This window comes from Agelaius tricolor, unplaced genomic scaffold (assembly GCF_023055355.1).
Source record: "Agelaius tricolor isolate 1412-34295 unplaced genomic scaffold, bAgeTri1.0.p SCAF_15, whole genome shotgun sequence".
In the NCBI taxonomy this organism is placed as follows: domain Eukaryota; kingdom Metazoa; phylum Chordata; class Aves; order Passeriformes; family Icteridae; genus Agelaius; species Agelaius tricolor.
This window is the reverse complement of record NW_027269275.1, coordinates 7,558,239-7,580,285: the sequence shown is the minus strand read 5'-3', so window position 1 is coordinate 7,580,285 and position 22,047 is coordinate 7,558,239. Positions and strand designations below refer to the sequence as shown.

Here is a 22,047-nt window from a genome sequence, read left to right as displayed (position 1 = left end):
TACCTGTCACAGGCACAACAACCCCAGTGCCATGCAGGCGTTTGGGAGGAGCCTCCTGCCTGTGACCTGCTTCATAAAACCTCCAAACAGCCACTGCTGGGGTCCTGTGCTGCAGGTGCAGGAGAGGAGGTGCTGTGAAGTGCTGGTGAACTCCCAGAAACACCAAAGCTGGCATTTCACTTCACTTCCAGTGAGGGCCAGAAATGTAAAGAAGCAAGGAGCAGGTTTTCTGTAAACCTTGAGGTTCACTGCCCAGGGTGAGCTACACAACCTCCCAGTCTGTTCCTGTAGAGAGGGGAGAGAAACAGGAGGAGGGCAGCTAGAGAAAGGGTTTTACTTCAGCAAAGCTCCATCGTGCAGCACCTTCTGTTGCACACACCTGGGGCAGAGCATCTGCTGCTGGCAGCCACCCTGCTCCCTGTGATCCTGCTGCCCAGGCTGCCCCAGGCAGCAAGGCCAACCTCTCCTCTTTTAAAATCATAAACACAATGTGTTTTGGTGACAGCCTATGGAAAAAAATGGATTTGAGAAGGAAAAAGTATTAACTCAAGGCCAGGCAGGTCTCTTCCCTCTAACAGCAACAAAAAAAAAATTCACATGTTTTTTAAAGGAAGAGTTATTACATAAAGTAAAATGAGAGCCTTAGTGGCTTAATATAGAAAGGATTTCCTGAGTGCTTTCAGGAGTGCCCCTCAGAGGCATCCTCAGATGGCTCAAACAGCTCCAAAAGCAGGGTGAGAGTCAGAACCAACCCACAACCCACAGCCACCAGCACCCAGGTCACAGCTTCCTGGCTTGTGTCAGAGCCTCTGACTTGATGAGTGCTCAGCAGCAAGTTCCAGACAAACTGACCTGAGTCTCTAGATCCTGCCCAAAATGTCCTGAGCACACCTGGCTCCTGTTTGAGCAGCTCCTGAGAGGCAGGTGCTGTTCACAGTCCAGAAGTGTCTCACATGCACAGCCTGGGAGCAGCCCTGCTCCCCAGTGCCAGCAGCCTGCCCTGCCCAGCTCCTGGGAGCTGCCAGCACTGCAGGGCTGGCTCCTCTGGCTGGGCAGCATCCAGCTGCTCTCCTGACACACTGCCAAGCACAGCTGTGTGCAGGGGAGCAGAGGCAGCAGTGCTGCTGTGCACTGACCCTGCTGCAAGGGTCCCTCTGCAGCACAGCTTCCTGCTGGGGCTCAGACAGGGCATTGCCTCCCCCCAGACCTCAGCAGAGGTGCCTGGTGTCAGCACATCCATCCTGCAGGGCGTGAGGCTGCATTTGTTCACTCACAGCACCAGGCTGGAGGCAGACACAGCCCCTGCAGGCTGAGCAAGCCCCTCTGGCTGTGCTGGTCCCACAGGCACTGGGGATGTCACACTGCAGCCATCTGTGTGCAAGGAAACAGCTCTAATGATGAGAGGCTCTGCAGAATCCACTGGCAGAGAGCTGTTCAGCTGGGGACAGTGACAAATGGAGACTGTCACACTTGGCTGCTTCAGGACTTAACAGTCCTGCTGCTGCTCCCTGTAATACCACATTTGGAGAGGTGTTAGCTCCAGAAAAACAGGACATGGAATGCAGCTGGTGTAGCCCTGAAGCAGAGCAGCTCTTTCAGCACAGCCTGGAGCCCAAGGACAGCCCTCTGGAGCAGCAGCGAGCAAGCACCCCTCCCACCAGCTGCAGCCTCCCTCTCCTAGGGACACCCAACAGCCAGAGCCATGGCTGTGGCACAGCAGGGATCCAAAATGATGTGTTTGTTGCTTGAGACCTTACAAGTCAGAGCTCCACAGAGCTTCCCCCCATTTCAGCACCCTGACCCTTCAGGAGAACCATCTGGGCAGAAATGCTGCTCCCCTTGGGAAGTGGGGTCAGAGTCCTGTGCTGGAAGCTGGCATTGCCCAAGCACCCTGGACACAGACTGTGACAGGCTGCTCCAGAACAGATGTGGCTTTAACAGCTCTCTAGGGGCTCAGCACCTCCTGGCCAGCTCTGCCTCCCACTCAGAGCACTGGAACTTTCTCCTCCTGCTCATCCTCCCCACCAGAATTTGCCTCTGGAGGCTGGATTTTCCTGGGGCCAGCTCATCCAGCTACACTGGGACAAGGCTGCAGCAAGCAGGGCCTCCCTCCCAGCTGTACCAGCCCTGCACAACAGACACCTCTGTGAGCTGGAGAGTTCCTGGCTGTACGTTTAGTAGTGACAGCAAGACAGGGGAAGAGAAGGAGCTTGTTTAACATATAGAAATAGAAATTATATATATATAAACAGAGATTATTCTGCAAAACAAAGCAATAGCATGATCATATCTTAATACAACTTCCACTTTGAAAGGGTGTGAATAAAGATTTCCCTCTTTAAAATTCCCCTGGTTGGTTCTGGTAGCTTGAAGACATTTCCTCTATAGTGCAATTAATAAAGGCATTTGATTTAATTTCAGGTTGATGTTGCAATTTTGAGGTCACGAAGTAACTGATTGCAACTGATGGACCTGGAGAGGTCAGGTCCTCTGCTTAATCACTTGTTTGTACATGGGAAAGCAGTGAGAGAGGAAGGCTCCACTCCTGAGCAGAATAAAAGACACAAAGGCAAATGGGCAGGTCTTCCCTAGCACAGGAAACCCCTTTTGTACAACACAGAAAATGGCACACTTTTTTTCAGAGTGTGATTGCTTTGGCAGTCCCTACGTTGTGTTTTACTCACAGCAGCACATGTGTTGGCACAGCACTGCAGGAATTGGGAGAACATCAGAGCAGCCTGACTAACCCAGAGCCAGAGTTCATCTATCCCAAAATCATGAGGGACAGCATTGAAGAGGCACCTACAGAGCAATACTTCTGCTGCTTTAGTCTCCTGTCAGCCTGCTGAGAAACTTGTGGAGGCACTGGCTGGTGTGACCAGTCCTCACTCTCAATCTGCTTAATCACTTGCTGAACACATTTTTGTTTTGGCACTTGGAGCATCCTGTGCCAATGAGCTCCACAATTCCCTGTCCCACTGTGTGAACAAGCACTTCCCTCACCTCTGCCAGTTCAGGAGGTGCACCCTGCCTTCTACAGCACAGTACTGTTCTCCAGTTCAGCTGTGTCAGTCACAGCTGTGACAAAATCTCCCCCCATTAGTGCCTTTTCCAGGTGGAACAGTTTAAACCAGACCATCTCTTTACACAGGTGCCCTCCCATACAGAGTTATCCTTCTCTGTATCCCTCCCAGCCCTGCCATGCCCTCTGTGGCTCCCAAAGGACAAACACCAGCATTCCAAGCAGACTGCATAGATTATCCAAGATATGGCAGCTACCTGGGTTTGTTCAGTGACCTAACTACATTTACTTCTTGGTTTCCTTTCCCATCTGTCCTACCTTTCTTGTTGCCTTCTGACTCACTGCTGAGCACTATCAGAAATCTGTCCAGTGACCTCAAGCCCCTTCCTGAGAGAAATCAGGTCAGCCCTGTGTGGTCAGGGTTACCCTCCTGGTGGCACTTACCAACAGCAGGGTTCTGCTGACTGCAGGCTCGTGGCAATGTCTGCACCTCCTGGCAGGCACTGGGGTGCTGTGGAAGGTGCCTTTGCTGCCCAGTAAGGTTTTGAAATCTTGCAGATAAAGCAGAGCATCCCCTCTCTTCCTCCCCATGGCAGCACAGCACAGCGTGACCTTGTTTTCCTTTGTGACACTCCACACCAGGACAATCCTGTTCTTAGAACACAGCAGCTGCAGCACAGAGCTGGGCTCTTGAGCTAAGCCCAGCAGTGCCTGGGTTTAACTCAGGAGCACTGGGACTGCATCCTCTGGGCAGGTCGGGAGATGGTGTGCCTGGAAATGGAGCTGCTGCAAAACACTGCAACCACATGGTCAAACACTCCGCACGTGCAGCTTTCCATGAATATCCGAGTGTCCCAAAGACAAGCCAAGGCTAACCAGAGGACAGGACGTGGGGCAGCTCTGAAGCTGGCTCTGTTGATGGGGTGTGAGCAGCCAGTAGTTGGTTAATTGATTTCCTGAGTGCTATCTGCAGACACCATCCAATTTCGGTCTATTGCATAACAATACAGCACAGATACTTGAGGCACAACACAAACACACACCTTTGTCACAAGGCAGCTTAATTAGTTAGCAAGAGCAGAGCACTTGGAAGATGCAAAGCACTACAAGAGTGCTCCTTATTATCCTCACTGGCACTTATCATTATTGGCACGGTGTGAAGGCTGATCCTCACCCCGTACTCTCCAGGGATGTGATGCTGCCATTGCCAGCAGCCCCAGTCCCACGGGGCCGGGTTGAGGACATGGAAGTCTGAAATTAGGATTAGACTCAGCATCAGGCTCCTGCAGAATTAAACTTCAGACAGCAGAAAGCCTCAAGCATGCAGGCGGCTGCCAGGCTGTTCGCTGTGGTTTGCTGTGGAACAAATGTTTTTATACACAGATTCCTGGAGAGAATGGCTAGGAAAAAGCATGCCAGCCCCTTTTATGGAAGCCAGCAAAATCAGATCCAGGAGCCTTCCTCACCAGCACCCTAGTTAGCCTTTTATTACTGACTTTGTTTCTGCAGAAGCCATTAATAAACTGCAGTTTGGTCAAAGTCTGCTGCAGGAACTGTGGCTCACAGACAGGCACAGAGCAGGCAGCTGATTCCTGCTGATACTTCAGCAAGGATTCTGCTTCAATCTGCTATTTTCTGGACCATTTTGCCCTATCCCCTGCTTTGTTGAGTAACCAAGCATTTGTTCTTGCACCCGTCTCTCTCAAGCCTGAATATTACATTCAGCTTCTGTGTCTTTTGTATCCTTCACTGCTCTAAAGGGAGCAAGTTTTTAACCTAGGATTTTGAAAAACTGGTTATGTAGGGCTTAAAATTTACCTGGAAGAGCAAGGTAGAAAAGTGAGATGGCCCTCTCATTTTTTTCCCCAAAGAGGAGGATTTGTAGAGCCAGAGAAGTTTGGGTAAATGCAGACAGCAGTCAAAAATCAGAGCTGCCCTGGGCTCCTTTCTTGCAGAAAATTTCCATCAGTATTGAGCAGAATTGTCTGCCAGGAAGAGGGCAGAAATGGAGAGGAAACATCCATTGGACAGTTAGCTGGGTGAGAACAAAAACTAATTTTGGGAATCTACACCAATATCAGAAGAATGAGTTTACCTACACCCAGGACAGGCTTTACTCACTTCATAAAGAGAGGCAGATCTCCTCCAGCTGTGAGGGACTGCCAGCACCTGGGGAGGTACCGGTGAGGCTAAACACACACCTGGCACTGGCTCCATGGTCTCTCCCACTGCCAACACTCAGGTCTCTGTAAATGCTCAGGAGCTGATTCTGATTCTCCAATTATTTTGCCTTAAGATTTCAGCACAAGGAGCTGCTCAAGGAGCTGCAGCAGGGCCAGGCAAAAATAAAAGCTTCAAAGTTTGTAGAATGAACCAAAATTACCAAGATTATTCATCATATCTCACTGACTGATCCCGAAATAACAAACCCTTCATTCTGTCCTCAGATTACATGTACAAAGTAATCTGAGAGTGCTCTACTCCAAAGCAGCATGTCAGAGCACAGGACAGATTTAATTTCACCCTAATTCACTCCTGCCTACTGAAGCTGAGCAGGGAATAAGGAACACAAAACATTTGCATCCTACTAGACACTCCTGTACAGGGGCTAATTAGTTAAGGTCAAACATCAGTGTAAATCTTTCACTCCCCTGCCACAAAGAAAGTAGCTACATTTCAAAACTTAGCAGTTTCTTCCTTGTCCTGATTGCTGTGAAACTCTGCTAACATTTATTACATTCCTTCTTTGATGCTCATGTCCTGACTGCAGGAGCAGAGATTGGTTAGCTGCAGAACAGTGCTATCACATTTCTGTAACACATCATTTCCCACTGATAGATTACAAAGTGTTTAACAAAAAGCACATTCAGGATCTAGATGGGAAGTTACTCAAGGTCACCCAGCAAACAAGCAGAAGAGCCAGAGAAGGTGACAGATCTGAGGCCCAGCAGAATGGGCTTGCCTCAAAGCCACGCTGCTTTCCCTGCTGCCAGCTGAAGGCAGAGCTGGGGTGAAAGATGAGCAGTGCCTCGGAGGAACTGCAAAGGTACAGGTGTCCAAATGCAGGGTCTGTACTGAGTGAAGAAAGCTGTAATGTTCACATTCAATTCTTCCTGCTGAACAGTCATCCAAATAAATTAATACCTTCATTTTTGCAGACTTCAGAATAATTTTATATATTTACCTCGTAGGCTCTTCTGGAATTCATAAATCACACTTAATGAGAAGTATTAGCCCACACTTACTGCAATTACATGATGAATGTTTGATTTCTGGCATACAGCCTGAAAAATACATAGATTTCTGTGATCTCTAGAAAGGTAAAGATGAAACCTCATGTTTTAATTAGGGGCTAATAGCTTTAGTTCACTTCAATGCAAAGGTCTTTGGTTTTTTAAAAGCTTTCCAACCCAGCTGAAAGGCTGCTACTCAATTAGTCTGGAGTTATACATCAGCTGATCAAGCAGTGACAGCCTAAGCTACTGCTTTCTCTGTAAGAGCTTTTAGTTGGGGGGAAAATGCATTGCTTTTACATCCTCTGGCTGCACCAGCACTGCCAAACTGCTGATGAAGACTGAGCTCAGCAGGTCCTACCACTGCAGCTACACAGGATCCAACCCTGAGCCTGCCCGAGTCCCCAGTGAGCTCTGCTGGAGCTGCTGCTGCTCTGCGAGGGAAAAATCAGAAAAAATCTCATCCCACATGAATCTGCAGTTCTTAACAGGAGTATTAATTTTGGAATAAGTGATTGGAAGTGTGTATATGTGAAAGCACCAGAACAATTAACAGAGAGGCCTCTCTGGATAGTGAGGGATGCCATGCCATCAAATGGAGGATTCACTCCTGCTGTCCAGCCCCAGAGGGCCCCACACTGGGGAGAACACAGCACAGGCAGCTCCTCAACAAGACCCTGCACTGACAGCAGGACAGGCACAGCAGTCTCAGCAAACCACAAATACCAGTCCTCCTGGCAGCCCAACAAGGGGCTCACAGGAAGGCAGCAGCAGTAGGATATGAAAGATACCCTAAAGGAAAGAAAAGATTTGTCCAAAAAGTTAGCTAATCATTGACAATCAAGAAGAACCAGGAGATGAAGTGAGGATTTGACTAATCCTCCATGTGGATGAGCAAACCTGGCCAGACCCTCTGAGCAGGTATGCCATGAGAGTATGGCTGTATAAAATCAAATTGCTTAATGACTTTGAATATTACAACCCCTTCCAATAATCTTTCAGTGAGTTTTGTAGCCCTAATTTCCCACAAACCAACCAAAGTGAGAAAAAGTATGCTCATCTCCACTGGGCTGCAATCATTGGAGGGTGTCATCTGAGAGAAATGTGGACACACACTCTGGGTCTCAATAGTTTTATGCCATGAGCTGTGCCTCAAAAGAGCAGCTGTCCTGGCCCACCCAGCCCTCTGGTTTCCTCCTTAAAGAGATGAGTGTTAGTGGCAGCAGGGGATGGCAGCCATCCCACCCCACCTGTGCCCATGTGCTGGAGCACATTTGGCAGGAGCTGTAAATTGTGACCTATGAGAGGGGCAAGAGCTCTGCCAGGACACAGCAGCCTGCAAGAACAGAGTAGCACACCCCACCCTGCTGGAAGCACCTGAGATTATGCTGAGAAACAATCAAACACTGACATGTGCTGGAATATCACACCCCACTGTCACACAGCTCACACAGCACCCACCACCAGCTGGGGGCTGCCCTCACCCCCTCACACCCCAGCAGCTGATGGGGAAGCTGGGTGAGTGTCCCCATCAGCAAACCACTGCTGCAGGAGAATCTTCAGCCTCCTCACACAGTGCTCAGGCACAGAGCTGCTCCCCAGCCTGCTCAGGCAGGGCAGAGCAGCCCCAGGGGAGCCCAGCCCAGGGCAGGAGGGACAGGGACACGCCTGAGTGCCCTGCATGGGGGTGTTGTGATTTCAGGGTTTACCACAGAACCTCGGATCCCTCCCCTGATAATTCCCTGCCAGGTGTGACAGTCACCTCTCCTTTCCCCTCCCAGCACTGTCTGTCAGTCCTGGCATTCCAGAAGGGTATTGAGTGATTGGCAGAGTCACAGGATGCCCTCTACCCCTGGGGGGCATTGGGCCATCCAGGTGTCCTTTGTCCCTTGAGATCTCCCCTCTGGTACCTGGGTGGCTCCCTATCCCTTCCCTGCCCTCTCCCCGGGGTTCAAAGGAACAGCAACCACAGGACTGGGGAGTTCTGTTGGAGGAGTTGCTGGATTCAGAGGCCTGTGGGCAGAGTAAAGCTCTGGATCCAAACCCTCCATCAGAACTGACTCCTTTCCTTTACCATCGCCTTAAAGCTTCTCCACCAGAGGTAAAACCTGAGGAACAGACCCTGTTACAGGGGAAAGCTCCATCCCACCACCACCAGAGCTCCTGCAGGCCTGGACTTGCCTCCAAGCACCCAGCTGCAGCACCCAGCCAGCCAAAAGTGTCTGTGGGGTGAAACACCACACACCCAGGCAGCCAAAAGTGTCTCTGGGGTGAAACACCACAGTTGCTGCTATTTGGTTCAGCACCAAGGCCCAGACAAGCTCAGGCACATCCCACCTGGTAATATTGGTAATTATTCCAATATGGGGGCAGCACAGCAGCCTCCTGGCAGCAGCCCTATGGAGCAGCTCCTCTGGGAATGCTCTGCCCAAAGCCCTCTGCAGGTGAGGGTGTGTCACAGACATATTTTGTGAAAAATCCTTTTGCTAGGATTTTTTCTCCTGAGAAGCTGAGAGGCCTCAGAGGAACAGAAAAACAATGATTATCTGCTGCTGTGGAATGCAACAGGTGCATCTTTGACTGGTCTCATGTGGTTGTTTCTAATTAAAGGCCAATCACAGTCCAGCTGTCTTGGACTCTCTGGTCAGTCACAAGATTTTATTATCATTCCATTCTTTCTATTCCTTGCTAGCCTTATGATGAAATCCTTTCTTCTATTCTTTTAGTAGTTTTAATGCAATATATACCATAAAATAATAAATCAGCCTTCTGAAACATGGAATCAAGACTCTCATCTCTTCCCTCATCCTGGGAGCCCTGTGAACACCACCACACAGGTGTGCAGCCCTGCAAGGAGAGAGGCTGACTTGGAAAACCTGCCCACAGAATGCCAGTCCCTGTTACTTTTCATACTGCCTAAGAGGTGGGAGATGGTGTGACAAATACGATGTGAACAGGCTGAGCCAAGAACCACCCTCCTCTGTGGGGCACAAAGAAACGCAGCCCTGCAGGTAACAAACTCCTCACTGGCTGCCAGTTCCACTGTGGACAATCTGCCTTTGCAAACCAGCTGCTGCTCAGCTCACAAAATCCACTTGTCCCTCAGTAATCAAGAAGTAAACTGCCCTCGTCTGCCTGATTCTGTATTTTCTCACTATAATTAAATGTGACATGCAGCTGCAGTAAATATTTGTGCTGTCACAGCTTACACATGATAATCACCAAAGAGCCAACTTCTGCAGGAAATGCATATAAATTTTAGTCTAGGCTGTAGCCAGGTTGATATTTTTAGTCTAATACAAATTCACTAAAACTAGATATTTGACAGAGCAAGAGCAAAAAAAGAATGCAACCTTCCTTTCCATAGAAAAAGGTAACTAACTAACTGTGTTATCCAGACACTGAGGCAGCCTTGAGAGGCTGAGCTTAAGAATTAATCTAATTGCCACTAGATGGCACATCTCATTTACTTGTCTGTATCTGAATGTAGGACTGCCTTTTAAAAAAGCATATATATTCCCTGTCCTTGCTAACAGAACACTTTGTGTTGCTTTCTGTTTCAAAATCAGAAAGCTTAAAAAAAACCCAAATTAAAAAAGAAGAACTTATAACTAAAAAATACACCATCTGCCAGTGAAAACCTAGCTTGATTCTGTCACATCTACAACCAAACCAGGTTAATAAGCAGCATCACAGATGGTTTCTTGATATAAATATGTACATCTCCCCATAGTGACTCTTTCAGCTGCTTCCCAAAGCTGCTGGCACTGTGCTGCCTCGTTTCCCAGGCAATGGCTGTGCCTCACACTCAGCCTGGACATGATGCAGCTGGAATGGATTTCAGAAGCTGCCATCCCCTGCCTGTGGCTGTTTCCAGCACCAGCAAGGGCTGCAGTGGTGGACAGCCACGTCTCTACCAAAGAGCAGCAACAGATGGATATTAAAACACTCTTGTGCAGCTGCTCTGCTCCCTCAGATGATCAAATCTGCTGAAGGATGCTTTTAACTTGCCCAAATTCCCACTCAAGGCTACAGACCAATATCATGGTGACCTCAATATGATGGCAATGGGGCTGCAGTCAGAGCACTAAAGGTACAAGGCTCTTCCTGTAGCATTCAGCAATATAAACTGTTAGAAACCACTGAAATTTCACAAACAACAAAATCTTTGTGGCTGCCATGCTCATTTTCCCTCAATAATTAAGTATCAGAGTGTCCAACAGGAGTGGTCATTTACTCATTCTCTCAAATCCAAACTCACATGAGACGAGCACTGAGCTCATTCCTGTTCTTCCATTGCCAGCAGTGGAATGTGTTTCAGACCAGTCTGCAAACTGACTGCTACCACTTTGAAAACCTGCCACCTTCCAAGGAGCTCCAAGAGCATCTGTTAAATAAAGATACAGAGAACAAGCTGTTAAATAAAGATACAGACAACAAACAGAATTAAATTCCTTTCTTCTGTTTCTACTTCAGTCATCTGAAAACCTCTAGAAGTTAAATTTATTGTAATGACTAAGAGCATGCTCCTCTGTGGCATAAAGCTTCTGAGGAGCTGAGCAGCAGTGGGGTTTGACATGAGCTAGGACTGCTCTGTACAGAACTCTGAACTACTGGGGCCTGAGTTCTGTTGGCATCCATCTAACACATGCCTCTTTCATACCACAGTGAAGGCTAAGAGTGGGGTTCTAATTGGTTTACAATTTCTAAGGGTATTATAGAAAGCATTGCAAAGAATACTCTTAGAGTATCACAGGAGAGCAGAGGACCAGAGTAAAATGATCTAAACTCCATTCATGTCTATTACACTGATACAAGTGATAAAAACAAAATCACTACCTACACAGGGGCCCAAATTTATGAATCCCTGTAAAATGAGGGTCATGATATTGATGTCTTAAACCACTAAAATTTGTAAAGGTCTGTTTAAATTCTAAATACTATTAGGGATGAACTCAGACCCCCATTTTTCCTATGGCCTGCTTCACAATCAATTGTCAGCTCTGTTCATTCTGGGTTTGAACAGCTGAGCATAGGATGCCAACTCCATCTCACTGGATCATTCAATCATCTGCCACTGCTAGCAGTGTGTTATTTTCAAGACCGAATTTAATTTGTGAAATAACCAGAAAATTGCAAATAAAAGTAACTGGATTCATAAAGAAATAGTATTTTTAAATGGATATAGTTTGTAAAATCTTTTAAAAGTTGCAGTGTGTGTAATCTGCCAATGAAATTGAAACCCCACTGATTTCAGGTGTGGCATTATGAAACTCTGATAAGGTTAGGAGTGCCCACTTACCATTCTTTTTCACATCCTTCTCATATCACTGAAAAAGTGTTATCAAATGCTGAGAACAATAACTGCCCTGCATGGCACTGAATTTATCAAAGGGAAATGGTACCTGCTCAAGTAAATTCACCAAATACATACAACAGCAGCTTTGAGTTTAAAGCTTCACCATTTAAACCTTAACTTATAAAAACCTCATCACACACACACAGCTAGATCTTTATTTTAGGCAAAAAAATGAACTTGGCAGAACAGTTTCAATTGTGTCTTTACAGAAGAAGAAGGCACACCTGCACATTTCCCTGCCTACAAACTTGCCTTGTGAGTGCCTTGAAACCCAATGTGAGCAACTGGCTGGCACACTCAGCACCCACAGCACTTGGTGCTTACAGTAACAATGCAGCTGGCACATCAGCCCAGCCCAGCAGCACTGCTGGCTGCCCACTGCAGGCCTGCCTGAGCTCCTAACGTGTTCCTGTCATTTAAAGCAACACACACATCACTAGGAGGTTTCTTATTAAGATTTTAATGAAAACAGAGGACAAGCTGTACAGACTCAGTCCAGAAACCAATGCTCAAAGGACAACCTGGGACTCATATACAACTGGCAGATTCAGCTCCCCATTTTTAATGTCCCACCCTCCCATTCCAGGGCACAGGAGCCTGGTGAAAACTGAATTGAAAGTGTTCACAGATTGTTTTCCTGTTACTTGAAATCTTGTTTAAGAATTTGCTTCCCCTCTTACATAAAAAGATAACTCAAGAATTATAATAAAAAAGTGACAAAGTACAGATTGAATCTTTTGAGTTCACAGTAATGTACTCCCTTATAAAACTTTCCTTTGCAGGGCTGAAACAAACAACGGGTAAAATTCTTCAAAGTGCCCCAGCTACTTTGGCACCTTACCTGTCATTCACAGGGAAAAAAATTAAAGCACTTAAACAAATAGAATTAAGTCTCATAAATAAAACAAAATGACTTTGAAAATTTTCACAAGTGACACATTAGCCTAAGAGCAGCATGATTCCCTTCAGCAATTTGAATTAGTCCTAGTGTAGAGCAATCCAAAATTTCATAGCAAGTCTGTGTCAGGATAATGCAGTAATCTAATACTATCCTTACAAATCCACACAAATCAAAAATTATAACAATAATGATAAAAATTTAAAAACCTCCAAACACCAAAACCTAACATCCCAAACTCAGATCAGCATATATTTATAATAAGTACTGATAACTAGCAATTGTTGAAGATTCACAACTATGGGAGTAAAATGCATTCCAGCACAAAAATCCTGCTCTGGAGGGGATTATTCTCCATATGTTAGTTGTGCTTTTAACTCATTGGTGAGGTAAGTGGTCAGCACTCCTAATACCTTTTCCGTAAGAGCAGAATTTGACATTACAAGAGCAATCAGCTGAGCAGCATCAGTCCAGTCTAAGTTCTTGACAACAGCCATGGCTTCAGCACAGAGCTTCTGCTTCTCAGCAGCAGGTAATTCCATTAAAACCTGAGGGACTGACTTGAACTGTCCAGAAGTCATCCATCCAAGCAATCCACCCAGTGCTCCTCCTGGTAAACACAGTGAATCATCAGTCTTTTTCAGTTAATGTGAAAGCCTGGAATTCCCTCCTCAGCCTTCACCAACAATGTTCCCATTGTGATTAGAAATCAAGATAGAGTTGTTATCTGTGTCTGCTTTAACCAGGTTTATACAGTTTTCAAAGCATCAAAAAGGATTTTAAAAGCTCTTTACATCCACAGCAACCATAAAGAAACCGTTTATACAATCAACACTGATACCTTCAAGCTTAGAAACCAGAAGCAAAACAGTCCCTGGGACACTCTCCTAGGGTAAGCTCTACTGCACAGTAAAACCTTGCCCAAGGAAAACACCAGACCAACAACTGCCCCAGCAGTGTCATAGTCTCTTACTAGATACTCCCAGAGTAGTCAGAGCTTTCAGTCCTTTAAGAGTCACACACTGCAGTGTCCAACACACCTGAAACCCACCCCTGCAGGTGCTCAGAGACCAAGCCCATCAGACACATCCAGCCTCTCATCTACCATGTGGACAAGACATGCTGGGCTAAGTGGAAGGTCCCAGGCTATCAGGATAACAGCAGAGGGATGGATCATCTCCAGCTGATGTGCCTGTGGCTGCTGAGAAAGCAGCCCAGCACACACGGCCTGGGATGGACAGACAGATGGAATGAAGGCAGGAAGGACAGAGAGAGAGAGAACCCTCCTAATGGAGAGGTGGCAGAACTGACCCTGCCACCAAAACTGCCACCCCCAGAGACTGCTCCTAAAAAGTCATCTAGGCACTCACAGGGATGCAGTTTGCAGCTTTAACTCAGTTAGCAATTTTTCCCCATGATAGCACAGAAATACTTGAAAGCCTCTGATGGCTGAATTCATCTTCAAGGGAGTTTTATGAGAACATCAATAACTGATTTAGGGGCACTTAATGCAAAAGCCGCTAGAAGCATTGATGTCTAAGATTTAACCACCCTCTTGTTGCTAACAAAAGCACACTCACCTACAGCAATTCCAGGAGGGCCTCCCAGCATGCCCCCCACAAAGGCAGATGCCCCTGTGAGCATGGCTCCCCGGCCAGAATTGGCAACAGCAGCTTTCATGCCCTTCACCTTGGCAACGTGGCTGAGCAGCGCCATCACATCATCGACACGCAGCGGCATCCCGGCGTCCCCAAATCCTGCAAGAGATGTTTGTGTTGTCTTTTGGTCACTGCAGCTGAGACTAAACCTAAGTGCTAAATGAACCTGGGGGAAGATAAGCCTAGTGGTCAAAGACAAACACAGGAAATGCTAACTGCTTTCTCTTTTGATTCCCAGAAAACCACTCCGTGCAGCACATGCTGAAGGTTACTGAAAATGCCAATGAGATCTCACGTTAGACCAGAAAAAAAATGTGTTTATAACAAATTGAGAGATTCTACAGAATCAAATTCTTCAGTACATTGCTGTTGGCCAGAGCAATTCCCATGTGTGTGCAGCATCACACATAGCTCTGGGAAAAAGCCAGAGCTTCACTCTACCACAACTAGCAGATTATAACTGACTAATTGCCAGGTATCTTCTCATTGTCCTAATTTTTACCACAAATCTGTCGATTATTTTCACGTATCAGTTATTCTGCCTGTTTGGTTACATGTTTAAACACTTGCATGCTGATTTCTGAAGGCAGGAGGCTGTCTGTTGAAACCAAGAAGTGCCTGAGAAGTGCTGGAGGAGAGACCTGGTACTGGGACATTTAGTGCTCAGCTGCTCTGGAGCCAGGCCAGCAGAAAGGTAGGGCTGGATGGATAAGGCAGTCAGGACTCAGAGCACAGATGCCAGCAGAGTCTCACAAAGGAGCAAGCAGAGACACAGGACCCCAGCTTGTGAAATGCTGTCCCATGTCCTCAGCAAGGAACAGAGACCTGTCCCTGAGAACAAGCACTCTGAGCTCAAAACTTCTCCACCTCAGTCACTTGCTGCTCACTCACAGCTGCTGCTGCTCACTACATAAATTCTTCCCACTCTGCACACCAGCTGAGGAAAGGGCTTCCAGGGATAATTAAAAACAAACCAAGAAGTATTCAATGGGATTAAAAATAAAAGCACATCTACACAAGCTGCAGATTTCTCGTTGTACATGTAATGTCAGCAATATAGAACTGATGAACATTTGGGATTCTTTCAGAGCCTAGAAAACCTCTTATCCCAGTGTGTGTGCAGTACTTTCTCAGCCCAGGCCAAGCTGTTTCAGAGTCTTTCCTGAACACATCTCCTCAGTGCAAAGTTAATGTGCAGTGGTATCATATTATTTTTCATATTAAAAAATAACTACTGCAACAGAGAAAGCTTTCTTCTGCACTAAAATGGCTGACTGCAAATCATCCATGGCACTGCAGGATCCAAGCACTGCTGACCCTCAAGAAAGGTCTGTCTTTTGGGAAGGGACCACATATGCTCCATAGTTGCAAAGAGGCACAGCAGGAAATTCATCAAGTAGTTGATTTCTCTCACTACTTCATTCATCTTTGTGCCAGTCTCAAGGAAACATCCAAGTTCATCATTTTACCACTGCTGCTTTTGGGTTCTTGGCAGGCTGCTGACCCAGCAGTGGCTCAGAGCGGCAGAGTGTGCTGGTCAGTGACAGCAGAGCCACACCCTCTGCTCCCAGAGTCACAGATTATCTCATTCCATAGGGCTCAAGCTCCAAGTCATGAACAAATGGCTGCTCTGCCTGTCCTAGAGCAGTGGGGAAAAGCCCCAAAATATACTACTGTTACAGCTGCCATTGCCAGGCCTGGAAAAAGAGACAATTAAGTGTTTGTTTTCACCTTTCTAACCAAAGGTGAGCTGCTTTCCACTCAGAGTGCCATTCACAGCAGCCCCCAGCAGGCTGAAATGCTGCAGGATTCACTCCCTCCTCTCAGACACTGATTTGTGCTTGTGCTTCACCTCTGTGCCACGTCCCAGACTAACCCAAAGTGCTGAAAACAATTTGCATCTCCTGTCTGGGCTAAATTCAGTCCATGTCTCACACAAAGCCCTCCAGGATGAAGGCTCTGCAGCACAGGTGGGACAACACACCTTGGAGAGCTGACAACCCAGGGCTCTCCCTGATGGTAAGATAATCAGCTTTGCCCCCTCAAACTGAGGAAGTGCTACAATTCCCTAAAGCAATCCAGTTGTACCAGATGATGTACCAATGATGCTTTGTGAGCAGACATGCCCACAGCTGAAGCACCAGGTTGCAGCACTGGGTTGAAGCTGGCTGCCCAAAGTCACCTGCACTGCCATCCTCCACAGGGCCAATACTGCAAGGTGTCCTCACAGTGACATGGCAAAGGTGACCAGCTACCTTTGCTTTCTCTGGATGAACAAAACACTCCTTAATAACTACCTTAAAGAGCAGTTGACCTACAGTTAAAAAATAGCCAGGCCATAAAGTAAGTGGTCATCACACTGCTGCCTGGTGGGGTACAAATTTGTAGCAAGGCAAATTTGGAACTCATCAACCACCCTCAATATAAAACAGAAACTTGCTGGGACTCCAGAAACTGAAACTAGTTTTTTCATACTAAATTACTGATCATTTCACTCCCGTCACAACTCCCCCAAAGGAAATTTGCACTCGCAAAATTAACATTTATTTGGGCTCTTTTGGCTTGACTGAACAAGGTTCTTGGCACAGCAGAATGGGTCCAGCTTAAATCTGGATGTGAGCATCACACTCAAAATTCTCAAAGACTTCACAAGGAGCACTCATTTTCTCTAAACACTTACAGGTATTTCTATGATCTCTTGTCATATTTACTATAATTTAAGTGCAGCAGAGAATATTAGTGAACACAGTACCTGAGGCACAGCACATGCAAGGTTGGCCTTTTTTTAAACTGTACATACAAAGCACTAGTGGGAGCCACTGAAACATAAACCATGTCCTAACATCCCAGTTTCCTACATTTGGCACACAGAATTATGAATTCAATTAAGAATCAAGATGATCAATCAGGCAATTTTCAGTGAGCACATATTTATTCAACCACACACCCCAGGCCATTAAAGGATATTTTGACAATACACTAACAATTTGCATCACAGAGGCACCACAAAAGTGTTTAACTGCTATTAGGATAAGCAGCCCCTACCAAAAAAACCAATTTCAATAACTGTCAGCAGCCAGCCAGCTCGGTCAGGAAATCAAACAAAAGGCTCATAAAGCTCTGCAGCTCCAAACCTCTAACACCTGACACAGTGGTGACGTCTGTGAGAAGCCACCTTTGGAGCACAAAGTTGCATCTGACATCAACCTACTGATCAGAATCACAACCAAGCAGAAGAGGAAGATAGGCATGTTGCAGAATGCCAGTGGTGCTACAAAGGAACAAGGATCCTACCCCAGAACAGCACAGAAGGAGCTGTAAACTTTGTGTGTTAGAGGTACAATCACATGATAGCCAAAAACATTTACAAACTCTGATGGTGTAACTGACAAGTAACTTAATGTGCAATTTGTTTCTAGCAACCAATTGTTCCCTACTGAATTCACCCAGACATTAGGAAACACCAAGATTGTAAACAACTGGATCTGGTCTAATGAAGGGATAGAAATGTCAACATCCATAAAACTGTGTGCAGCTTTCAAAGGCGCTAAGTCCCCACAGCTCCTACTGACTTCACGTGGTACTGAGAATCTTCAGCACCTGAAGAAAAAAACAAACCCAAGAGTTACAGAACATGAAGTTGCTGAGAAACCAAGCTCTGTTGTGCAATGTTTTTGTTCTACTGCAGTTTGATGGCTGCTTTCCTTGTGTCTTTGTGGTCCCCAAATACTCATCCCCAGTTTTAGATTCTGTACTTCAGTTGATGCTCCCTTGCTCACTTTCAGCCCAAGGAGAACAAAGTGAGCAATGCTCCTGCTCTCCCTATCCAAAGAGATCATGTTCCAACATCTCAACTTTGAGCCTACAGCCAGCAGGTTTTCTTAAGAAGAAAAATGCCATAGAAAGAATTGAAACAACAACATCATCCCCAACTCACTGAAAGTCCTGCTAATACAAAGAATTGAAGAGGGTTTCCAGTAAACTCAGTGGTGTGAACCTCATTTCAGCTGTTCCCAGGCTAACATTCCCATCTCATCAGCCTACTTCCCCCTTCACCAAATGATGACTTCAGACAAGCAAAAGCCCTTCTAGCCCTGCACTCACTATCCCCCTGAGAGAAAAATGAGCCTGTTCCCCAATGCCACACAGCAGACATTGCCAGCAGCACCCAGCAGCCTGCCCCACCATGGAGCTGCCCCCACTGCTCCTTGCAGCTTCTCATGGAGGGAACTGAGGGAACATCTCTGCCACGTGCACATACACAGCACAAAACCCCACCCACACAGCACATTCCAGACCCCCTGGGAAGATACAGAGATAAGTGTTCTTACCTGTGCCTGTCCGTATCATGGTGGACACCAGATGGTGATGAACAAGAATGTGAGGTTACAATTTCTTCTCTCTCAACTGTACAGCAACAGCTCTCTATGAACTGCAACCTTTTTTAAGAAATATGAAAACAGCACTGGAGAAAATCCAAACACAAGGTACTCAGACACTGAGACAGACTAAGGAACACAACTTCACAAACAACAGGGTGCAGGACAACATCACCTGATTGACTGAACAGGCCAGAAGTCCATCAATAATCTCAGTAACAGCTGGTGGACAGACAGGACTCAAGATACTGAGTCCATCTGCAAAGGAGGACTCTCTCATCACTGGTGCCTACACATCCTGTGAGCACGAGCAACACCCAGCTCCTAAATCATCACTGTCAGAAAATCACACCTTTACAGCCTGGTCTAGCACTGGGAACCTGCAAAGCAGGGGCCTGTCTGATATAAATCATGACTGACTGTCATGAGCAGCCAGTAAACCTACCAGTTTTGAACCTGCTCTGCATTTACAATTTTCATTTATTTTGCTAAGAAAGGGTTTACTCCTGCTTGGTGGCATAACAGTTAAAATATGCTTACTGCCATTCTCACCTCAGCATTTGGTGCTCTTCTTTCCCAACCATAAGGATTCACTATATCTACAAATATTTACTGTAATAATATGTTACTGACTATATATTTACTCAGAGTTCTTTCAGTTTCAGTTATATGAGGAGATGGTAAGAAACTCTTGTATTTGCTAGACAACCTGAATTCAACTGAAATGCACAAAAGAGGATTTTAATATAGTTCTGTAAGTACTGAGGCCTTAAGAGCATTGCTTTTCTTCTGTGTATTTATCAAAGCATGTAATATAATCAAAGCACTTAATAGGTTTATTTAACACAAGAGGTAACAAATTCACTCATTAGATGAGCAAACTACTTGTAGGGACCTAGAAGCTGATTTTACAAGGTTCTTAGATGCCTAAAAATGCAGCTAAATATTCAGTGGGAATGATCTCATTCCCCTGAGATAAAAGGAAATTTGGCACCTAACCTCTCTAGGCACTTAGGATATCCAGCTTACCTGGTCTGCTAAATTACAAAGCATCTGTGAAAGAATGGCCATAACTCCTTTTGCCCTTGAATTTTTATAGACCTCATTCATTGTCCTTCTAATTAATAAACTAAGAGTGATTCTTTCCCCACATTTCCTAGTCAGTTTCTCCATTTTGAAGGCTGTATTCAAAAAAGTTACAGGTTGCTTTCATCAGCTAGCTGATACTGAAGCCAATAATGTGACTTTCAGTTAAGAAAGAGGAAAGAGCTGACACTCAGAAACACAAGTAACAGAGCTGTTCCACTGTAGAGGTACTTAGCATAGCACACAGCAGTGATATCTTCAAAATCTGAACTAAACCTGAAAATTAAAGATGTTTTCCCTGACTCATTGCAAAAACACAGAACTTCATCTCATTAAAATTAATCGACATGTTCTGAATGCTTTAAAATTTATTAAAAATGTTATGACTAAAATAGGCTGAGCAGAAAATGTAATTATAAATCCTTTGAAATAGCCGAAATTTAATTACACTATAGCTATTTCTTTATTTATTTTCCTGTCAATTTCAGGTTTACTGCTGCTGAAACATTGCTCCAGCTGCAATGTGACTTGGAGAAATGAGGAACGAGATGTTCATTGAAAACCCACCTAGGCGCGTTTCTGTGTCACCTGCTCGGGGTGGCCCTGCTTGGGCAGGGTGATCTCAGAGCTCCCTTCCCACCACAATGACTCGGGGATTCCGTGCAGCGCAAGGGGATTTCAGTGCGGCCTGAAGGTCTTTAGGGGCATCAGCGCCGCACCGAACCACGGCCCCAGGTCCAAGTCCAGGTCGAGCTCCGGGCCCGGCCGCAGGCACTGGGGCGGCTCCCCCGGCGCTCCCGCTCCGGGCAGCGCGGCCCCGGCGGCCGCACCCGCGAACCCCGTGGGCCGATAGCGCTGCCGGGCACGGGCCCTCACGGACAGCGCCAGAGCCGCGCTCCGCCACGCCACACCATTCCTTCCTTCCTTCCTTCTCTCCCTCCGCCCCTCTCTCCCCCGCCTACCTGCGCCGGCAGCGCCCGGCTCTCCGCCGGCCGGGTACGAAACAGCAGTGGCGCCGGAGGAGGGGCCCCGCGGAGCGCCCGGCCCGGCCTGGCCCGCCCTCAGCTCTGCGGCCGCGGAGCGCCCGCTCTGCCTTCAGCTCTGCCGGCCGCGGAGCGCGGGGTCCGGCCCTGCCCTCAGCTCTGCCGGCCGCGGAGCGCCTGGGCGGCGGGGCCCGCGCTCTCCGCCGCGGCCTCGGGCCCTCCCCGCCTGCTCCGCCGCCGAGTGCCGCCCCCGGGCTGGGAGCACGGCCCGGAACGGCCCGGCCGGACGCGGGCTGTGTGCGGGGCACCGCACGCTGTGCCGGGCCCGGAGCAGGCAGCAGGGCGGTCAAAGCGAGGGAAGGCTGGGAGAGATGGAGTTCTTCAGCCTGGGGAAGAGGAGCTTTGGGGTGACCGCACTGCGGCCTTCCAGTGCCTGAAGGGAACCTGGAGGAAAGATGCGGCAAGGCTGTTTAGTAGAGCATGTAGTGACAGGACAAGGGGGAATGGGTTCACATTGACGGAGAGTCGGTTTAGATTATAGATTAGTGCCAGGAAATTAATTCATGGTGCTAAAGGCTTATGTCCAAAAAGGAGACAGAGGAGTAAGTAAAGCTCTGTAGCTTTTTTTGAATAAAGGGAGAGGCCACGAGGCATTTCCCATGGGGTCTCTGAAATTGCTAGAGGGTGTAGCCTCCTTTTTATCCTGATTTCCCAACTGCATTTCCCCCTCTCTGTCCCCACTGGCTGAAGTACTTGAGAGGTACAGACTTCCCAAATCACCTAATACAGAACCTCTTCTAATGTGTATCCTGCTCTTTCTGTAAGTCCAGGAATTTAGCACAGCCTTGGGTGAGCAGCAGTCTGTGTCAATTAGTGGAATTCTTCTGGAATTCTTGGTTCCCCCCCTTGCTTCTTTCACCAGTCAATATCTGGCTTAATCTACCAGCAGGCCCACAGTTTGTTTGTAAAGACACCTCCTTCTCATTGCTTTCATTAGGAAAAAATGTTGGATTGTGGTGAGGCATTGGAATAGGGAAGGACAGGCATTGTGGTTGCCCCATCCTGGAAGTGTCCAAGGCCAGCCTGGATGGGGTTGGAGCAGTCTGGGAGTGTGGAAGGTGTTCCTGCCCTGGCAGGGGGGTGGAACAAGATGTTCCTCAAGGTCTCCTTTTAAGCCAAACCATTCTATGATGCTATGATTGTAGGAACATGCTTGTGGAACACAACATCCCAGTCCCATCTGAGCTGGGATAAAGGAGGAAAGGGGCTGCCTGCCACAGAATGGTGCCTGGCCCTACTCTGAGAATGTAGTCTCAGAATATTTTTGCATGCTTGTCATCCAGGTTTATCTCAGCCACCAGCTCAGTAAAATGCAGTGTGCTAGTCTGATAGAGCACCAGGAGCAATCAAATGAGCATTAAAACAGCTG

At 47.0% G+C, this 22,047-nt stretch overlaps 1 protein-coding gene across 3 annotated transcripts; it reads right to left on the bottom strand.

The window, feature by feature from the left end:
- Positions 1–12,058: 12,058 nt before the first annotated feature.
- CUNH19orf12 (chromosome unknown C19orf12 homolog) lies at positions 12,059–20,873 on the bottom strand. 3 transcript variants are annotated; one of them, XM_071440301.1, is made up of 4 exons: positions 20,598–20,873; positions 18,502–18,635; positions 14,093–14,269; positions 12,059–13,122 (listed from the first exon to the last, which is right to left on the bottom strand). In XM_071440301.1, the coding sequence occupies exons 2-4, from the start codon at positions 18,518–18,520 to the stop codon at positions 12,860–12,862; spliced, it is 459 nt and encodes a 152-aa protein (XP_071296402.1). In that variant the 5' UTR covers positions 18,521–18,635; positions 20,598–20,873; the 3' UTR covers positions 12,059–12,859. The 3 variants fall into 3 exon arrangements, with proteins under 3 accessions (XP_071296402.1, XP_071296400.1, XP_071296401.1); XM_071440299.1 differs by having other exon boundaries at positions 18,502–18,609; positions 20,598–20,872; XM_071440300.1 differs by lacking the exon at positions 20,598–20,873 and adding an exon at positions 20,203–20,587 and having other exon boundaries at positions 18,502–18,609.
- Between the last annotated feature and the right edge of the window lie 1,174 nt (positions 20,874–22,047).